Source organism: Protopterus annectens, chromosome 7.part1, assembly GCF_019279795.1.
Source record: "Protopterus annectens isolate FY-2018-M chromosome 7.part1, PAN1.0, whole genome shotgun sequence".
Lineage (NCBI taxonomy): Eukaryota > Metazoa > Chordata > Ceratodontiformes > Protopteridae > Protopterus > Protopterus annectens.
In genome coordinates, this window is record NC_056740.1 from 82,774,871 (window position 1) to 82,791,642 (window position 16,772).

At 38.1% G+C, this 16,772-nt stretch overlaps 1 protein-coding gene across 1 annotated transcript in view; it reads left to right on the plus strand.

Moving 5' to 3' along the window:
* The first annotated feature begins 1,956 nt into the window (after window positions 1-1,956).
* Window positions 1,957-16,772, plus strand: part of THSD4 (thrombospondin type 1 domain containing 4) — a 1,382,388-nt gene continuing 1,367,572 nt past the window's right edge. Inside the window, exon 1 of the mRNA XM_044078569.1 lies at window positions 1,957-2,200. Coding sequence (XP_043934504.1) covers window positions 2,126-2,200 — 75 coding nt within the window. The 5' untranslated portion in view covers window positions 1,957-2,125. The remainder of the gene's footprint in view (window positions 2,201-16,772) is intronic.

Below are 16,772 nucleotides of genomic sequence, written 5' to 3' on the forward strand. Positions count from 1 at the left end.
GTTAGGCAGAGATCGCATCTGAGTAGGCGATATGCGATGGATTAAAGCTGGAGTTTTTTGAGACGGTCTGCGTAGGGCATCTGTTTGAGGCCGGTAATCCTCTTTGTGAGGTATTAACCTACTACTTCTTCTTGCCTGTCTTCTTCCATTCTGAGCTGCCGTCTCTTCAGACAGAAGGACAATCATTTTCTGTTCATCTTAGTTGTACCTGACATTTAAGAGTTTTGTATATTCAGTACATTACCACCTTGTATTCTATGATTCTTAACATAAGATTCAGACAAACTTGTAATGGCTGATTATGCAGGACTTTGATTCCAGGAATTCAGTGTATCTTTCCCATGAGCTTGCACCAATCTGTGAGTTTGTTGCATTTAAAGATATTGTAATGAGTCTCCCCTTTTTGGAAGGTATGAGGGATGCAACCCCCACAAATAAATTCATAAATAAACATTTCTTCACATAAATGTTCTTCCAGCTGATTTAACTTGTAATTGTGATCATCAGTGGTTGGTCTTCAGAAAATCAATCAGCCTTCTGTATCTTCTTCGTGTCTACTTCCACTCTATCCCCCTTGTCCTCTTAGATCCTATTCCGGTGATGCTGTGGTACTAAGAACACCGCTAAGAACTTTGTATCCCACTCAGCTTAATTTGCATTTAACTGGAATGCCTTACCCCTTAGCATCACATACTGTAATAACCACTAAAGAATTTTAAGTCTAGCCTATTTCTTTTCAAAGAGAAGAAACAGATTTAAAATGTTTTTTCCAACCTGCAATTGCTTAAAGTAATATTAGCACAGAATGCACTCTAGTTTCATTGTATCATTTTACCTAACAGACAGCATACTATTGTAGTTTATTTTTCATATTATTTTCCATTTCTACTGCAAATTCTTTATCTATAGCTGTTCATATCTCTCACAGTTGTCTGTTGTAATTGTATGTATGATTGTATAATGTTGTCATTCTCCGTAGTATGTTGTCTTCACTGCACAGTGAATGAAATCAGTGCAAGTGTATCAGTCCACCACTTCAGGCAGGAAACATTAAATAAATAAACAGAAAAATAGTAAAGAGACAAACAAATTAATAAGCTTATGTTATTTAGACCAAAACTGTTCAAGCAGTGTATCACAATATCTAACATTCCATGCTTAGGAAAACATCCATAATTTTGACACAGACCTTGTTTCTTTTATGATACTGCTATCAATTCTTTGTTTACTGTGATAATTTTGAATAGAAAAAAAACAAGATGTTTCATAATGCGTATTTTCTGAGTTAGCATTACCCAATGACCCACTCCACTTGTAGCAGGGCGGCTGACCACAAAATGCCTTAATTGCTGTAAAAGACACTTAACTGAGATTACTGAAGAAAGAAATCTCATCCATGTAATTAGCCAGGGTGAGGTTAAACAGATTCAGGACTTTCATGTAAAATTAATCTCAAAATAAATGTGCAGTGGATACAATTAATGAAGAAAAATGATGCCCAGCAATAAATATATATATATATATATATATATATATATATATGTGTATATCCCAGCACACAACCACTATTGTCATTTCAGGAAAGAAAAGGTATCGTGCACTTTGAATAAAAGACAGCATACTTCTGTTAGAAAAATGGCCATTTAAAGTCGTGTGTAGTCAAAATCCATAGGGGCAGTTCTCTGACTTCTCTTTCTTATATCTTCTGTTTTGTTAGAATATTTTGCTATATTGAACTTTGAAAATCATTTCCTTGTTCATTTTGACAGGTTGCCTTTAAGCAAAAAGTTGAATGAGAGCTAATGCATAACTTGGCTATGACCACTTCTGTCCCTCCGCCTCCCTTTTTTTTCCTTACCAGATCAAACTCCATCCCCTTCCCCCCCCCCACCAACACAGCAAAGTCATTACATGAAGGGATCAGCTTACCGCTTGTGCTCAGAGTTAGTGCCGACCAGCAGGCACTTCACAGCACGTTGGGAAGTGAGAGGAAACTGTCAAATAGCCTTCCAGCACTGATAGAGAGGGAGAGACAGAGAGAGGAAGCCAGACGCACAAGTGCATATACTAACTGTTAGTATTTGGCAGGGTAATTTCTCCTCAGGGGTTCTTTTCTGACTGAGTAATGATGTTTTTCGGCTACCTTATAGTGACACTGCTGTGCTTCACAACTTTAGCACTAGGACAAACAAGGGGAAAGGTAAGCAATTATCTAATATTTTGTAAATTGTCATTTATCTTGACATTTTCAGAGCTGAAATATCTATCACATACATTCTGTTAAATCTTGAACTGCTCCTGAATTAAATTTCTATTGGAGAGAAAGAGTTGAAATAAAGTAATAAGAAAAATATTCATTTTCAGATTGCAGGACTAAAACAATCAGAAAAGTATTCAATTTCAGAATGCAAAATAGGGTGATTAGTTTGTATTAAGAAAAATGCTTCATATTATTTATATATAGTGGATTACTCTGATGATGTTTGGCATAGCTGTGTTGAACCTAACATATTTTGAGCATCTGTGCATACATTTTATATTCTATAAGACTAGCTTCTGGTGCAGTTTCCCATTGGCTTGCACTTTTACTCATGAACATGCTTCAGTAAATTTGCTATAGCAGATGTGGCTTTCAAATCATTTCTGTTACATTAATTTTAATATAAAATCTGTCATTTATTTTACCATCTGTGTTTCTTTCATAAGTCTGTCAGAGGATGGAAAATAAGTTTAGGGACTACAGCTGTATTGATCCAGGCAGTTTTCCCATTTATGGAGTTTTTTTAGGTTTTCTTTTCTATGCTAAAATATGCATACCAGTTGTAGTTATCTTAATGGTACTGTGATTTTTAAATATAATATAATCTGATGAAAGGAGTTTCTAAAGGGAGGCTTGGATATGCAGCTCATATAAATCCAGTGAGTATAACACCTAAGCTGGTGCAAAGATCAGAGCTGTCTCAATTCCTAAACTTATACTGTTAGGGTTCAACTGTGATTTTGAAAGCAGGATATTATATTAAACAGGGTGATGAATAATGGAGTCTGTTTGATTTACTGCCTCCATTTATCTGGAACGTGCTGGAGAAATGTTTTGTTAAAATAAAAGTTTTATTATCTTGTGTTTAAGCTGAGGTTTCCTTTGGGCTGTTGTGCATTTGTGTTTTAAGATTTGATTTAGTGACAGGTGGTTAATCCAGCAAAGGTCGCCAGGAAACCAGAATTGTGGATTGGTAAGCATGTTACTTCTTATTTAATTTACATTTGGCATACAGATATGTGCTGAAAAGTTTCTTTTGTGTATTTGTTCAACAGAAAAGAGGGCTCTGTGGTTCATTTTTGGCTGGCCTCACATTTCCCTCTCTGAATGAAACAGTGAAGTGAGTGTGAATTAAAAACTGCATCTAAAATGATTCAGTTGAGTAAATAAAATGTTTGACTTGTAGTTAAAATGCATGTGCATGTGCATTTCAATACAGGGCATACTTTAATATATTGGAAACTTTTCAACTGCAGATTATACGACAATGAAAGTGTGAACGATTTTCAGAAGCTTTATATTTCTATAACATCACCATATTTTTTTCATTTATGGCATAAACTCATTCTGTATCATATATCATTGTTATGGGATGATAAGTAACATAGATTGTACCATACACTATAGTCAAAGATGAGGTCAGGGCTTAGCAGCATGTCAGATGCAGAATCAGTTATCACTGCTTTGACACCAGGTCGGTCTTCATCTAGAAAGGTTACTATTGCTTATCAGCAGGATTAGTAGCTGCAGAGCGGAAGAAAGCATGTATGATGCAGGTCATCTTTTGAGAAACCATTTAGAGAATGTGATGGGAAATAAAATGATGAATTGTATGGGTGCACCTAAATAGAGAAATGTGTTCCAGTCATGGCAAGCCTATGACATGTGTGTCAAAGGTGACACTCCACAACGTTTTGGATGACATGCCAGTGATCGCCGACACCCGAGTTACCCAAGACACTGCTTTTGCATTCGTTGCTCATGTAAAGTGCACTGAATTATTTTGTGCCAGGAGCTTTTGACACGCCAAACCCAAAAGGTTCGCTATCACTGTTAGACCCTAATCCGTTTGTGTTTCAGAAATGAGTCTCTCTGAGTGGCATTTATTAGTGAAGAAGGTTATTTAGATGGATGAAAATGAATGGGATTTCCATTATTTAATTATGAAATGGAAAGTAATATGTTTTTTTACCGTCCAAGTCAAATTCTTCTGCTAATGTATTACAGAATGTTATCATATGGAAATGTCATACTAGCTGTATCATATGTAAACCAGTAAGAATACTGTGGCACTACAAAGCATGAAAACATGAACTAAAAAGGGACAGTAATATTTTACATATGCTAGTGTATATATAATGTGACGCTGCAGTTTAGGGAAAAACATGTGTAACTATTTACGACTTTCCAGTACAATATTATTTTCCTTCAGTGGTTTGAAAAAGGAAAAGTTAGTCTAGCATAGTTTGTTCTGATACTCTTGCTTCAGAGTGAACATTCACTGCTGGAAAGAGTTGTAATGAAAAGGATGTAACGTACTTCGAGAAACATTTTTCATTGCAAGGGTGGATCCAGGGTGCTAAAGATATTGACTCAGGACAACCGTGAGCAGTTATAACATTTTTAAAACTATGTCTGTGTAAATGTGCATGTGCTGCCAATACTATCATCTGGAAAGTAGAAATGCAGTGAACGGCATTTCCAGGTCCCTTAACAATGTCTGGAATGTAAACATGAACTTGTTACAAGTGAGCTTGATGGTGCAGTAGACAGGGTCACAGTAATTATTTGTCAGAACATTACATTTCTCTTCCAGAAGTACTGTATCCCTGAAGTGATAATGTCTATGTGGTGTACCTAGTAAGATTCCTAAGTAATGGACTGTTTAATGGACTGTTAAATGCACATGCTTTCTGTTACTGGAGGAAAAGTCAGTTTCAGGTCAGGTGCTTCAAGGGGAAGTGTAAACTTAATGGAACATTGACATATGACCAGTGACTTTTGGAATTTTATGATAATGAGATACTCGGTATATGTCAGCATGTGTATCTATATTACAATATATATCTATGTCTGTCTCTCTATCTAGATAGATGTAGGTGGGTCTATTTCATAACACAGAATCTTCACTCTACTGAAACTTCAAGTGGTGGAATCCATTTCACTAAAAACTCCACACACAGTGAATCAGGCACCTGCTGATTTGGAGGTGCAACATGATGCTGCCCTTCATAATTCATGCATCCTGTGCTTGATGCACTTCCCTAACAACGTCTATGATAAGAAATGACACCAACACATACTTTCTATTCACGTCTCCACTTTTCTATGAAATGAGTTTTCAACAAAATAAGTTTGACCATTTGAACTGAAATTAAGATTTATTGTTATAATAGGAATACATATATATATATATATATATATATATGTATATATATATATATATATATATATATATATATATATATATATATATATATATATATATATATATATATATATATATATATATATATATATATATATATATATATTCACACATACATACAGTAGATATAAAAAGTGTACACGCCCTGTTAAAATACCAGGTTTTTGTGATATAAAAAAATGAAACCACAATAAATCATTTCAAAACTTTTCCCACCTTCAGTGTGACCTATGGCCTGTACAATTCAATTGAAAAGTAAACAAAGCTGTTAGGGAAAAAAATATAAAAAATAAAAAAAATGTACAATAAGCTGGTTGCATAAGTGTGTACACCCTTAAACTAATACTTTGTTAAAGCACCTTTTGATTTAATTACAGCATTCATTCTTCTTGGGTAGGAGTCTATCAGCATGGCACATCTTGACTTGATAATATTTAGCCACTTTTCCTTGCAAAAGCGCTCCAAATCTGTCAGATTGCGAGGGCATCTCTTGTGCACAGCCCACTTCAGGTCACCCCAAATATTTTTTATTGAATTTAGGTCTGATCTCTGGCTGGGCCATTCCAGAACTTTAATTTTCTTCTGGTGAAGCCATTCTTTTGTTGATTTGGATGTAAGCTCGGGGTCATTGTTATGTTGAAAGGTGAAATTCCTCTTCATCTTCAGCTTTCTAGCAGATGCCTGAAGATTTTGGGCCAAAAGTGACTGTTATTTGGAACTATTCATAATTCCTTCCACCTTGACTAAAGCCTCAGTTACAGCTGAAGAAAAGCAACCCCAAAGCATGATACTGCCACAACCATGTTTAATCGTGGGGATGGTGTTCTTTTGGTGATGCGAAGTGTTGTTGTTGCGCCAAACGTACCTTTTGGAATTGTGGCCAGAAAGTTCAACCTTGGTCTCATCAGACTATAACACATTTTCCCACATGCTTTTGGAAGACTTGATGTATTGTTTTGCAAATTTTAGCTGGGCCTCGATGTTTTTCTGTGTTAGAAAAGGCTTCCATCTTGCAACCTTACCCCATAGCCCAGACATATAGAAAATATGGAAGATTGTTGTCAGATGTAGTACCAACCAGTACTTGCCAGAAACTCCTGAAGCTCTTTCATTGTTGCTGTATGTCTCTTGGCAGCCTCTCTGACAGTTTTTGTCTTGTCTTTTCATACATTTTGGAGGGATGTCCAGTTCTTTGCAATGTCACTGTTGTCCCATATTTTCTTCACTTTTTGATGACTGTCTTCACTGAGTTCCATGGTACATCCAATGCTGTGGAAATTGTTTTGCACCCTTCTCCTTACTGATACCTTTCAACAATGAGTTCCCTTTGATGCTTTGTAAGCTGTCTGAGAACCATGGCTTTTGCTGTAGCAGGCAACTGAGTAAATGTCAGGAAAATCTGATTAGGACAGCTGATCTTTATTTGGGGTTAATCAGAGTCTCTTTAGTTGATGGCAAGTGTGTACTCAAAAAGACTTAATGCTGTAATTAAATCAAATGGTGCTTCAACACAGTATTACTTTAAGGGTGTGCACACCCAACAAAGTATTAGTTTAAGGGTGTGCACACCCAACAAAGTATTAGTTTAAGGGTGTGCACACAACAAAGTATTAGTTTAAGGGTGTGCACACACAACAAAGTATTAGTTTAAGGGTACCACACAACAAAAAGTATTAGTTTAAGGTGTACACAACAACATTATTAGTTTAAGGGTGTGCACACACAACAAAGTATTAGTTTAAGGGTGTGCACACTTATGCAACCAGCTCATTGTACATTTTTTATTTTTTTATATTTATTCCCCTAACAGATTTGTTTGTTTTTCAATTGAATTGTACAGGTTACAGGTTATGTTAAAGGTGGGAAAAGTTTGAAATGATTTATTGTGGTCTCATTTATTTTTATCACAAAAACCTGGCATTTTAACATGGGTGTATATGCCTTTTATATCCACTGTGAGTATATATACATATATATATATATATATATATATATATATATATATATATATATATATATATATATAAAACATCTAAAGCCATCTGCTACTCAAAGAATGAAAATAAGTATCATTTTGTACTTCTGTTGATTGTTTTTACTGTATTTCACAAGAATCCTGTATTACTTGTTACATTTCCTCTCACTTTACTAAAGCTTCAAAGCTGAACTGTTTCCACTGCTACTGTAATACTTAATTATGCTGTGACTGCTAGTTTTATAGGACAATATTATCTAGATTGTGTGGTTTCCCTGTACTTGAGCTCTAAAACCAGCATTTTACATTGAGGGTTTTTTGGCTGCAGTCTTGTGACAGAAGTGTGCTGTAGCAAACCTGTGTAAACTGGCTGAAAGCTTATTGTGTGTTATCTTAATTGGTTGGTAGGGCTTGCTGTTGTAAAACTTATTTTTCTGATTCTTTGTAAGCCCACTGTTTCTGCTAGGCTGCTCTTTATGCAGAGGTGTTTAGCAGTGGCCTTTAAAGATGCAAACATTTTCCAGTTAAAATTTCCTTTAAAATAACTATCTCTGCAAGTTTTCCACTTTCCCTGCTGCTGCACAAGCATCTGAGTTGTGCACAGAACAGCACTGTCCTGTTGGATAGCTGCAGTTTACACTCACTGTAGCGCCCATTCTTCATCCATGTGCTATCATCCCAATCCAGTTAAATCTCCCCACTCTTCTTCCTGGTTAAACCCGTAGTAAAAAGCTAAAACCATGGATAGGTACTTTCCTGCTATCTCTGTGGCAAGTCTGCTGGACATGGGCATCTTGAAGCAATGTAGCAATTGTCTCATGCATACTGACAGCCAATATGTCCTAAAACAAACAAACACAGTTGAGATGTAGTTACACTAAGAAAGTTGAGATGTGACTCTCTCACATACTGACATATCAAATGACAAGCAGTTTGTCAGCACTTGAGCATCATTTCCCTCACTAAATATGGTCTACATGCATAAATCCACATATACAGAAGTGCTCACAAGTAATTTAGCACAGCTTCAAAGGCCTCACTTGCACTGCCCACAGAAACGACTTACAAACAAACCCAAGTCAACACCAGCCACTATACATAAAAATGCACAATGCAGTATCTCCACAAGCAAGCCCCTAAAGTGAAACTCCACACATTCAAACACCTTGGTCATAGTAGACAAAATCATGAGAAATACAGACACCCCCTCATCAAGTTGGATTAAGAGAAGATTATATTCATTTGCCTGTCAGGGGCCAGGATTCATTAAATCACACAGGCACTCAGGTCACTCAACCACAAGTGCCAGTATGACTCAGTCACAATCCACATGGGAGCGATTGACCTGAAACATACCTTCCTGGACTATATGAAGAGAGACATGATGGATCTCTCTGAATACATGTCCGAGGACAATATTAGCCTCACATTGAGCAGCATTCTATCTTCACCAAGAAAGATACCAAACTTCAAATAGAAAATGATTGACTTCAATAATTGGCCTAGCGACTGATGTCATTCAAAGGGAATCCAGTATTTTTCTGTCTGAGATGACATGATCAACATACCATGGTGCTTTGCTAGAAATGGTCTGCACCTGAGTCCCCCAGGCTTTCAAATACTGGCCGAGGTATTATCCACCACCATAGTGCCTTTTTTAAGCAGTGCCAAACCAAATGACCTACCAACATAACTAATTTATCTAATGCTAAGCTGAAGGTAAGAGTTTTAAAAACAAACTGCACTCTCTGGAATCTCTCCTCATTATGGGGAATGCTGACATCTAGGCAGTTGCAGAGACAGAGCAATACAAGGCTACAATACCTGTGATACATTCAGATCATCTTCTGAATAGGAAAAAATGAAAGGAAGAGGTGTTTCCATTTACATAATAAACAATAACACCTCTAGATTCATGAATCAGGATGACTTGCATGAACTACTCCATGTCCAGCTGTACATAGGAAAATCCCCCTTCATACCATCGCTAGCTACAAGTCCTTAACTAAGAACCCTGAAACCACTCTGCATAGATGAAGTTACTAAAATAACTTACCATTCAGTCCAGCACACTACTCATGGGCAATTTTAACTACTTATCAATAAACTGAGAAACCTACACGACCACTAATATGCAAGTTCAGATATTCCTGGACTTTGTCAAGGCAACTGGTTTGGAACAGCTGGTCTTCACTTCCACTAGGGGCACACATGTCCTTGACATAGGATTCACAAACATGGGGGAGCATTGCACCCCCCAGCATAATGCCCTCATTAGTATGATCACATCATAAATTGGTCTCCTTTGAAATAAATGTAATGGTAAACCCCCATCAAACCCTAAAACCCTATAGAATTTTACCAAGGCAAATTACTTCCTGTTAAGTGATAGAATAGTTAATTTTAAAGCTGTCCCTAACCCTTAAAATACAGTGGCCTATGCAGAAGTATACACAAAGTCCCTGTACAACCACTTAAACAACTGCATAGAAAGGACAGTACATGAACAAACTAAACCCAGGTCTAGATGAAAAAACAAGTCATCCTGGTGGATCTCTAACATAAATAAACCATACAACAGAAGGAAGAAATTCCTGTCCAGAGTTAAGTGGCAGTGTGCACAATACAGAAAGAAAATCTCTCATTAGTCTCAACACGCAAATCAGGGAAGTAGTCAAGTCATCAAAAACTTGATATGAGACAAAAATAGCCTCCCAAGCAAAGAATAATCACAAAGCAACCTAACAGACCCACTCGTATCTCTATTTAAACACAGTCTCCAGACACTCTTTGCCTAGTAGCATGAAGAAGAGCTACAGCCATCACTCTGCACAAGGGGGAACCATATGGACCCAGGAAACTACTGCCTCATAAGTCTGAATAGGCTCATATGCAAGGCTATGGAAAGGATAATCATGGACCTGTTTGACAATGACATAGAAAATCCCCAGATTCTAGATCCAACCCACTTTGGTTTCTTCATGGTCTGATCCTGCCTGCACAATCTGGTGGATTTGTTTGAGAAAGTCACTAAGGCCATGGATGAGGGTAAGACAGTGCATTCTGCCTACCATGTCCTGGCCAAGGCATTTAACACAATACTACACTTAGGTATTATAGATAAGCTCAGAAAATTGGGCATAGACCTCTGCATCACCAAATGGATAGAAATATGGCTCACAAATAGGACACAAGTTGTTAGAGTGGGGAAATCCACATCCAGCAAGAGGTCAGTCACCAGTGGAGCACCTCAGGGCTCAGTGCTGTGCCCCTTCCTGTTTGGGATATACTTCTGAGAAGTCAAGGCAAGTATAGGTGGCTTTGGCTGACCAAGTTTGATGACTGCAAGTTGGGGGCAATCACTGACTCCCTAAATGGTGCTGGTATCCTATAGAATGGTCTGATGCAGACCAATGATTTGTGTCAAAGCCATGATGTCAAACTAAATGCAAAGAATTGCATAATAATACCCTTTGAGAAATCAAATACTCCTACAGATTACAACATTGGTAGGATCTCCCCAAGAGAGAACCCAGTGGTGAGTGATATGGGTATTCAGATAGTAATCTGAACTTTGACCACCATGTGTCCACGGTGGTAAAGAAATACTTCTATGTGGCTCAACTTATGAGAAAGGGCATGGCATTCAGATCTTAGGATGTCATAGTACCACTGTACTTGGCCTTCATCAGACTAATAATAGAGTACAGTGCAACCTTTGGCGTGTAGTTCACCAGGTACCTGCAACAGTTGGAGCTTCCTCACACGTTTTTCATCAAAAAAGTACATGTTATAACTAACATGCCATATGTGGACATGGACCAATTAAAAGCCATATCACTGTATTCGGTTTCCTACCGATTACTGAGGGATGATCTGTACCTGATCTGTAAGGCAGCCTCTGAACCTGCCCTGATGGAAACATTGCATATTCACAAAACTAACTGCACGATGGTTACCCCCTCTCTGACACAAATAAAACATGCAGGAGAGATGGATACATGTCCCAGAAATTGCCACTCCTCTGGAATAGGCTTCCTGTTCACGTGAAGCAGAGCCCTAGTTTGAACATCTTCTACTGCAGTCTGGAATAATGGCTGGGAAAACACAAATTCACTCCTAAGGTGATGCCTGTGTCCTTTATGGACAAAGACAGTCTATAAAAAATGTCCAAACCCTGCTTGCTCACCCTTGTTATCTTTCCTCTAGGGGTAGAAAATTGGGTAAAATCGGCTAGACTTGTAAGGTCTGTTGCACTGTTAGCATAGTATAGATATCGATATATATACATATATATATATATATATATATATATATATATATATATATATATATATATATATATATACCCACACACACACACACACACGCACACACACACATGCACACATATATGTACATACATATGTATATATATATATATATATATATATATATATATATATATATATATATATGTATATATATATATATATATATATATGTATGTATGGAAATGGTTGTAGTATTATAAATGATCAAATGTGTTTAATGCCAAACTGAAAACATCAACAAAATACATTCAGACAGACAACATTTTGAATAAACCAAATATCTAACTAAAAAGACTGACAAAGGAAAACTATTTCCTCTCCAGAGCTGAATGATACCCCCCCCTCATAACACTAGCCGTAAATTCATCTGAATAGTGGCAGTGTTATGTGAAGGTGTAGGGTTAGTGCTGGGGGATGAGGCAGTACTAGGTTAAGGTTAGCACCTACTACTAAGATGGCCAGTTTATTAAATATATAGCTTCATAGGCTTAGCTTTGTAGCCCGTTATGAGGCTAGCAACCACTAAAGCCATTGCAATCCTAATCACCCACCCCATTTGGGTCCTGAGAGTTATGAGTGTCTATATGGGGCAAGTTAGCAGGGAGATAAATAAGGATCTGAATGGAAGGTGTTGGTTTGGATAATACTTTTGTCATTGACAGCCTCTATCCATAATGGACATGGCGACCAGACAGGGGGGTACATTTATGATTTTTCATCAAATTGTCAAGGTTTTGTTTGAACAGTCAGGGATTAACTCTCTTTTACTCAGATGGGAAGTTTATTCCCTAGTGTTGGGATCCTTTGAGACACATATCTGTCTCTGCTGCATGTTCTCTTTATGTCACAAGTGAAGTTCAGATACCTGGATCTATTGTTTCCAGAGAGGTTTGCTTTGCACATGTGCAACAGATCCATCAGGGCTGGGTCTGATCAAGCCCTCTAAGACAGGCAAAGATCCTCTCTCAGCAGCCTGCAGGAGACCGAATACAGAAACAGAGCTTCTAGCCAATCAGTGTAGAACAAGATATTCATGCCCTGAATTCACCTGGTGAGAAACCTTTGTGGGCATTCCATCTGTTGCAAGCATCTGTTTAGATAAATGCCAAAGGAGTCATTGTATTCATTGATAGGTCTGGTAAGTGCTAACCCTGGGATCCCACCTATGTCCCTGCTGGAGAGGGAAAACAGGTGCTGACTTTCTGGGAACATGAGTGAAATTTTGGTTAGGCTTATAAGGGCCTCTGGGCTAATAGCCTAGTATTGTCCTATGAACCTATGAACCTTTGAACCAAGTAGAGTGGTACAGTAACTTCTTTGGACCTAGATGTAATACCCTTGCCTTTAAGCTACGCAACGTAGAATGATTTTCTTTCTATCTTAGCTATGTGTTAGTCAAATGCCAGACCACTGTCTACATATGTTCTCTGGGTTGACTGTTAGGGGTGTTTGATCGATGGAGTAATTAACTTGGGTTGACAGTTTCCTAAAGGCATTATAATGCATTTTGTGGTACTGAGTGTTAGGCCATAGCTTTGGCACCAGCCATTTCTGTGTTAAATCCTCTTGCAAGATGTTGGTGTCTTGGAAGGAATCTGTAATATGTCCCAGTTTGCAGTCATCTGCAAACTTGGTGAGCCAGAGACATTGAACATTACCCTTGATGTTTGAGAAGTAGATAACAAACAAGAGTGAGGCCAGTATGGAGCCATGAGGTACTGCACTGGTGTCTGTTCTCTTGGTGGAGGTGGTCTCAGCAATCCTGACTTCTTGTGTCCTGTCTGTGAACCAGGTGGCAATCCAGCAAGTTATGTAGGGATTTATGTCAAGCTGAGAGAGCTTGAAAGCAATGCCTGACTGGCGTATTGTATTGAATGCTTAGCTTGTCAATATATGCACTGTTTTACCTTCATCTGTTGTCTTAGTGACCCTCTCAAAGAAGTCTACCTGATTAAGTAGGCATGACCTTCCCTTAACAAATCCAAATTTAATTTGAATGTGTCCAGAGTCTTTACATTGTCGATATCATATCATTTCCATGATAATTCATTCCTTGGCTTTGCGTATTAGGCTTCTTGGAATGATGGGTGTGTAGTTTCCTGGGTTAGTATATGGTCCACCCTTGTGGAAGGGAATGAGTGTTGCTGTCCTCCATTCACTTCGAATGTAGCCTCTCTCAAGTGGCCCTGATAGCTCATGTTTTAGACTGTTCAGAAGGTAACCGGTGATGTTGTCAGAACCTGTAGAGGCAGTGTTATTGATTTTAGTGAGTGACTCCAGCACCTGGTCCTTGCTGATAGCAGGGGGACATATGTTGGAGGAGAGTTTATCTGGTGGAGCTGCATGGGGAGGAGTAGAGGGTCAGGTTTGAGCTGCATTTAACAGCCAGTAGATTTACTACATCATTCTGACTGATGAAGGTGGTGCGGTTCTGGACATAGCTGAAGAAGGCCGTGGGATTGTCTTTAGCATGTGAAGCTATCATGACCTCTTAGCTGGCCTGGTTGGACTTAATTAGACCTCTTTGTTTCTTGTTTAGTTGCATAAGAAAGCACTTGTGTTTAGGGGAGTTGCTCCTCCTGATTTTGGCCATGAGTTTTCTTCTTTTATTATGTACCCTGTTTAGGTGAGGATTTATTTACATCTGGTAGGACTCAATATGCAACCATTCACATGTATAGAGTCTGAATAATTCTGCATAGGTAGCTATGGACTCGGGATTAGGGGGAGCTTTGAGTTTTGACAAACTGTCACGTAATAAGATGTAGTTTGCCTTAGAATAGCTCCTAACAGTTACTGGTTTAACTGGGTTTCCCAGGTTGATTATTACTTTAAAGGAGGATGAGACATGAGAGGGTGAGGGGGTTGGTGGGTATAATGCTCTTCCATGTTGGTAAGAACCAGATCCAGTTTGTTTGATCCTCTTGTTAGACCATACACTATCTGTTCCAGGGTGTTTCTGTTAATAATGTCCAGGAAGCATTGTACCTAGGAGTCTGTGTTACTAGAAGTTTCCCAGTCTATAGAGGGTTAGTTAATGCCACCTATGAATAATGTGTTTGGTTGGATGGTGAGCACCTTTCTAAGTTTAGATAAGAGTTGTGAGACTCTAGGGCCATAGATTTAAACTTGTAGCTAGCCATGATATGGAGATGGACTTTATCTATGGTGACTTGCAAGTGGATTAGCTCCATGGTGTCATTTTGTTTAACCAGTCTAGAGTTTTGTTTGTTGCTAATGTTGTTCAAGGCACTTCCACCTCTGGCCCCACTCTGTGCTGTTGTTGGTCTAAACGTTTGGAAGACACTATAGCCTTGCACTACCAGAGCACATTCTACAGCTTTACACCAAATCTCAGTAACAGCACAGATGTATACATTCTCCAGAGTAAGGAGAGCTTGAAGGATATTTTTGTTTAGGCTCCTAGCATTGATTGATAACACCTTAAGTTTTTTTGGAGACATTTTCACTTTCTTGGTAGATTTTTTATTTTTTTTTGGCATTGACTAGCCAATTTCCAAAATCTCTAGGGGGACAGGTGCAGCCCATCCCTGGCAAAGCAGAGTGGTCTACTGACCATGTCCTCCCATGCTGACATATATTGGATCTCCCTGGAGTGACACCAAAAATGAAGCCAATTATAAAATCAATCATTTTATGTTTGTAATGTGGTATCACCCTTTGTGACAGTAGAATACTGCTCAGTAAAAGGCTGGTAACTATCTATGACACATTTTCTGTATAATACAGTATGTCTCTTTTCTTATAGTCCATTGAAGTATGTCTCAATTTATGTACACCCACATGGACTATGATAGAATCATATTGGTTCCTGGAGTGCACTGACTTGAGTGTGTGCATGATACTGCAGATCCTGGGTCCAGATAGGCAACTAACCATTATTCCTCCTTATCTAACCCAATGAGTTGGGCATCTGTGTGTCACACAATGGAATCCCTAATGATGTATTAGGTAAAGTATATACCTGCATTATGGGCTTTGCTCTTGGGTGGCCATTAGTTGTAGGCTTATATGAGATGTAGGGCAGTATTGCTTTTAGGTGCATTTGGAAGTCTTTGAGATTTGGGAATATTTATTTTAAATGCCTCAGCATAAGGCAATCAGTGAGTATGGTGCGTGTTATGTATGAGATTTTAGTGTGGATATTCCTGACAACCTTCTTTGTCTCTAGATTTTTGCTTGCAAAGAAGTTGTGTATTTACATCTCTCACATACCATGTTATTTTCTTTAATGACAAACTTATTGTCTGAGAATATGAGACAATGGTTATATTGCCTTAGGATGCCCAAATCTACCAAGTGGCCACAGAAATATTTGGAAATTGCATATCCATGTTGTCTGGTTCTGCAAAAGAGTAGGCTGTTTAGGATTAAGGATGGGGTTTTAGCAGGGGTCTCCTAGGGTAATTGCTGGGGTTAAAGAGAAATGTTTATATGGTTATCTGTGGTAGTGCTGTTCTAGGTGCAAGCTAGCCACTCTAGGCTTAATTCTGCACAATGCTATACTTTTAACAGGTTTCAGACCTAATCCTAAGTTTATAGTGAAATTATACTATCTAGGTATTTTGCTATTGTATAGGGCACTGCTAACCACTGATGCTTGGTGGGCAGCTCTGTGAAACTCTGCCTGATTTATAACAGAGAAGAACAGCTTGAAAACTGACTCCTATGCCTTCTAGCCAGTAAACAGCCAAACTTTAAGCTCCCTTGAGTGATTTCCACCTGAGAAAGACCAGGTAAACACCTTCTGCTACAATACGTATGATAATGATTTTAACTGTGTAGTATATATCTGTCTAATCTATCTATATCTATCTATATGTATTTCTATATATATGTATGTCTGCGTATATATATATATATATATATATATATATATATATATATAGAGAGAGAGAGAGAGAGAGAGGGAGAGATAAAATTCAGATCTGACAAAACCTTGTAATATGGATGCAAGTACTCATATTCTGGAATGAAGGCTGTCATCTATTGCTC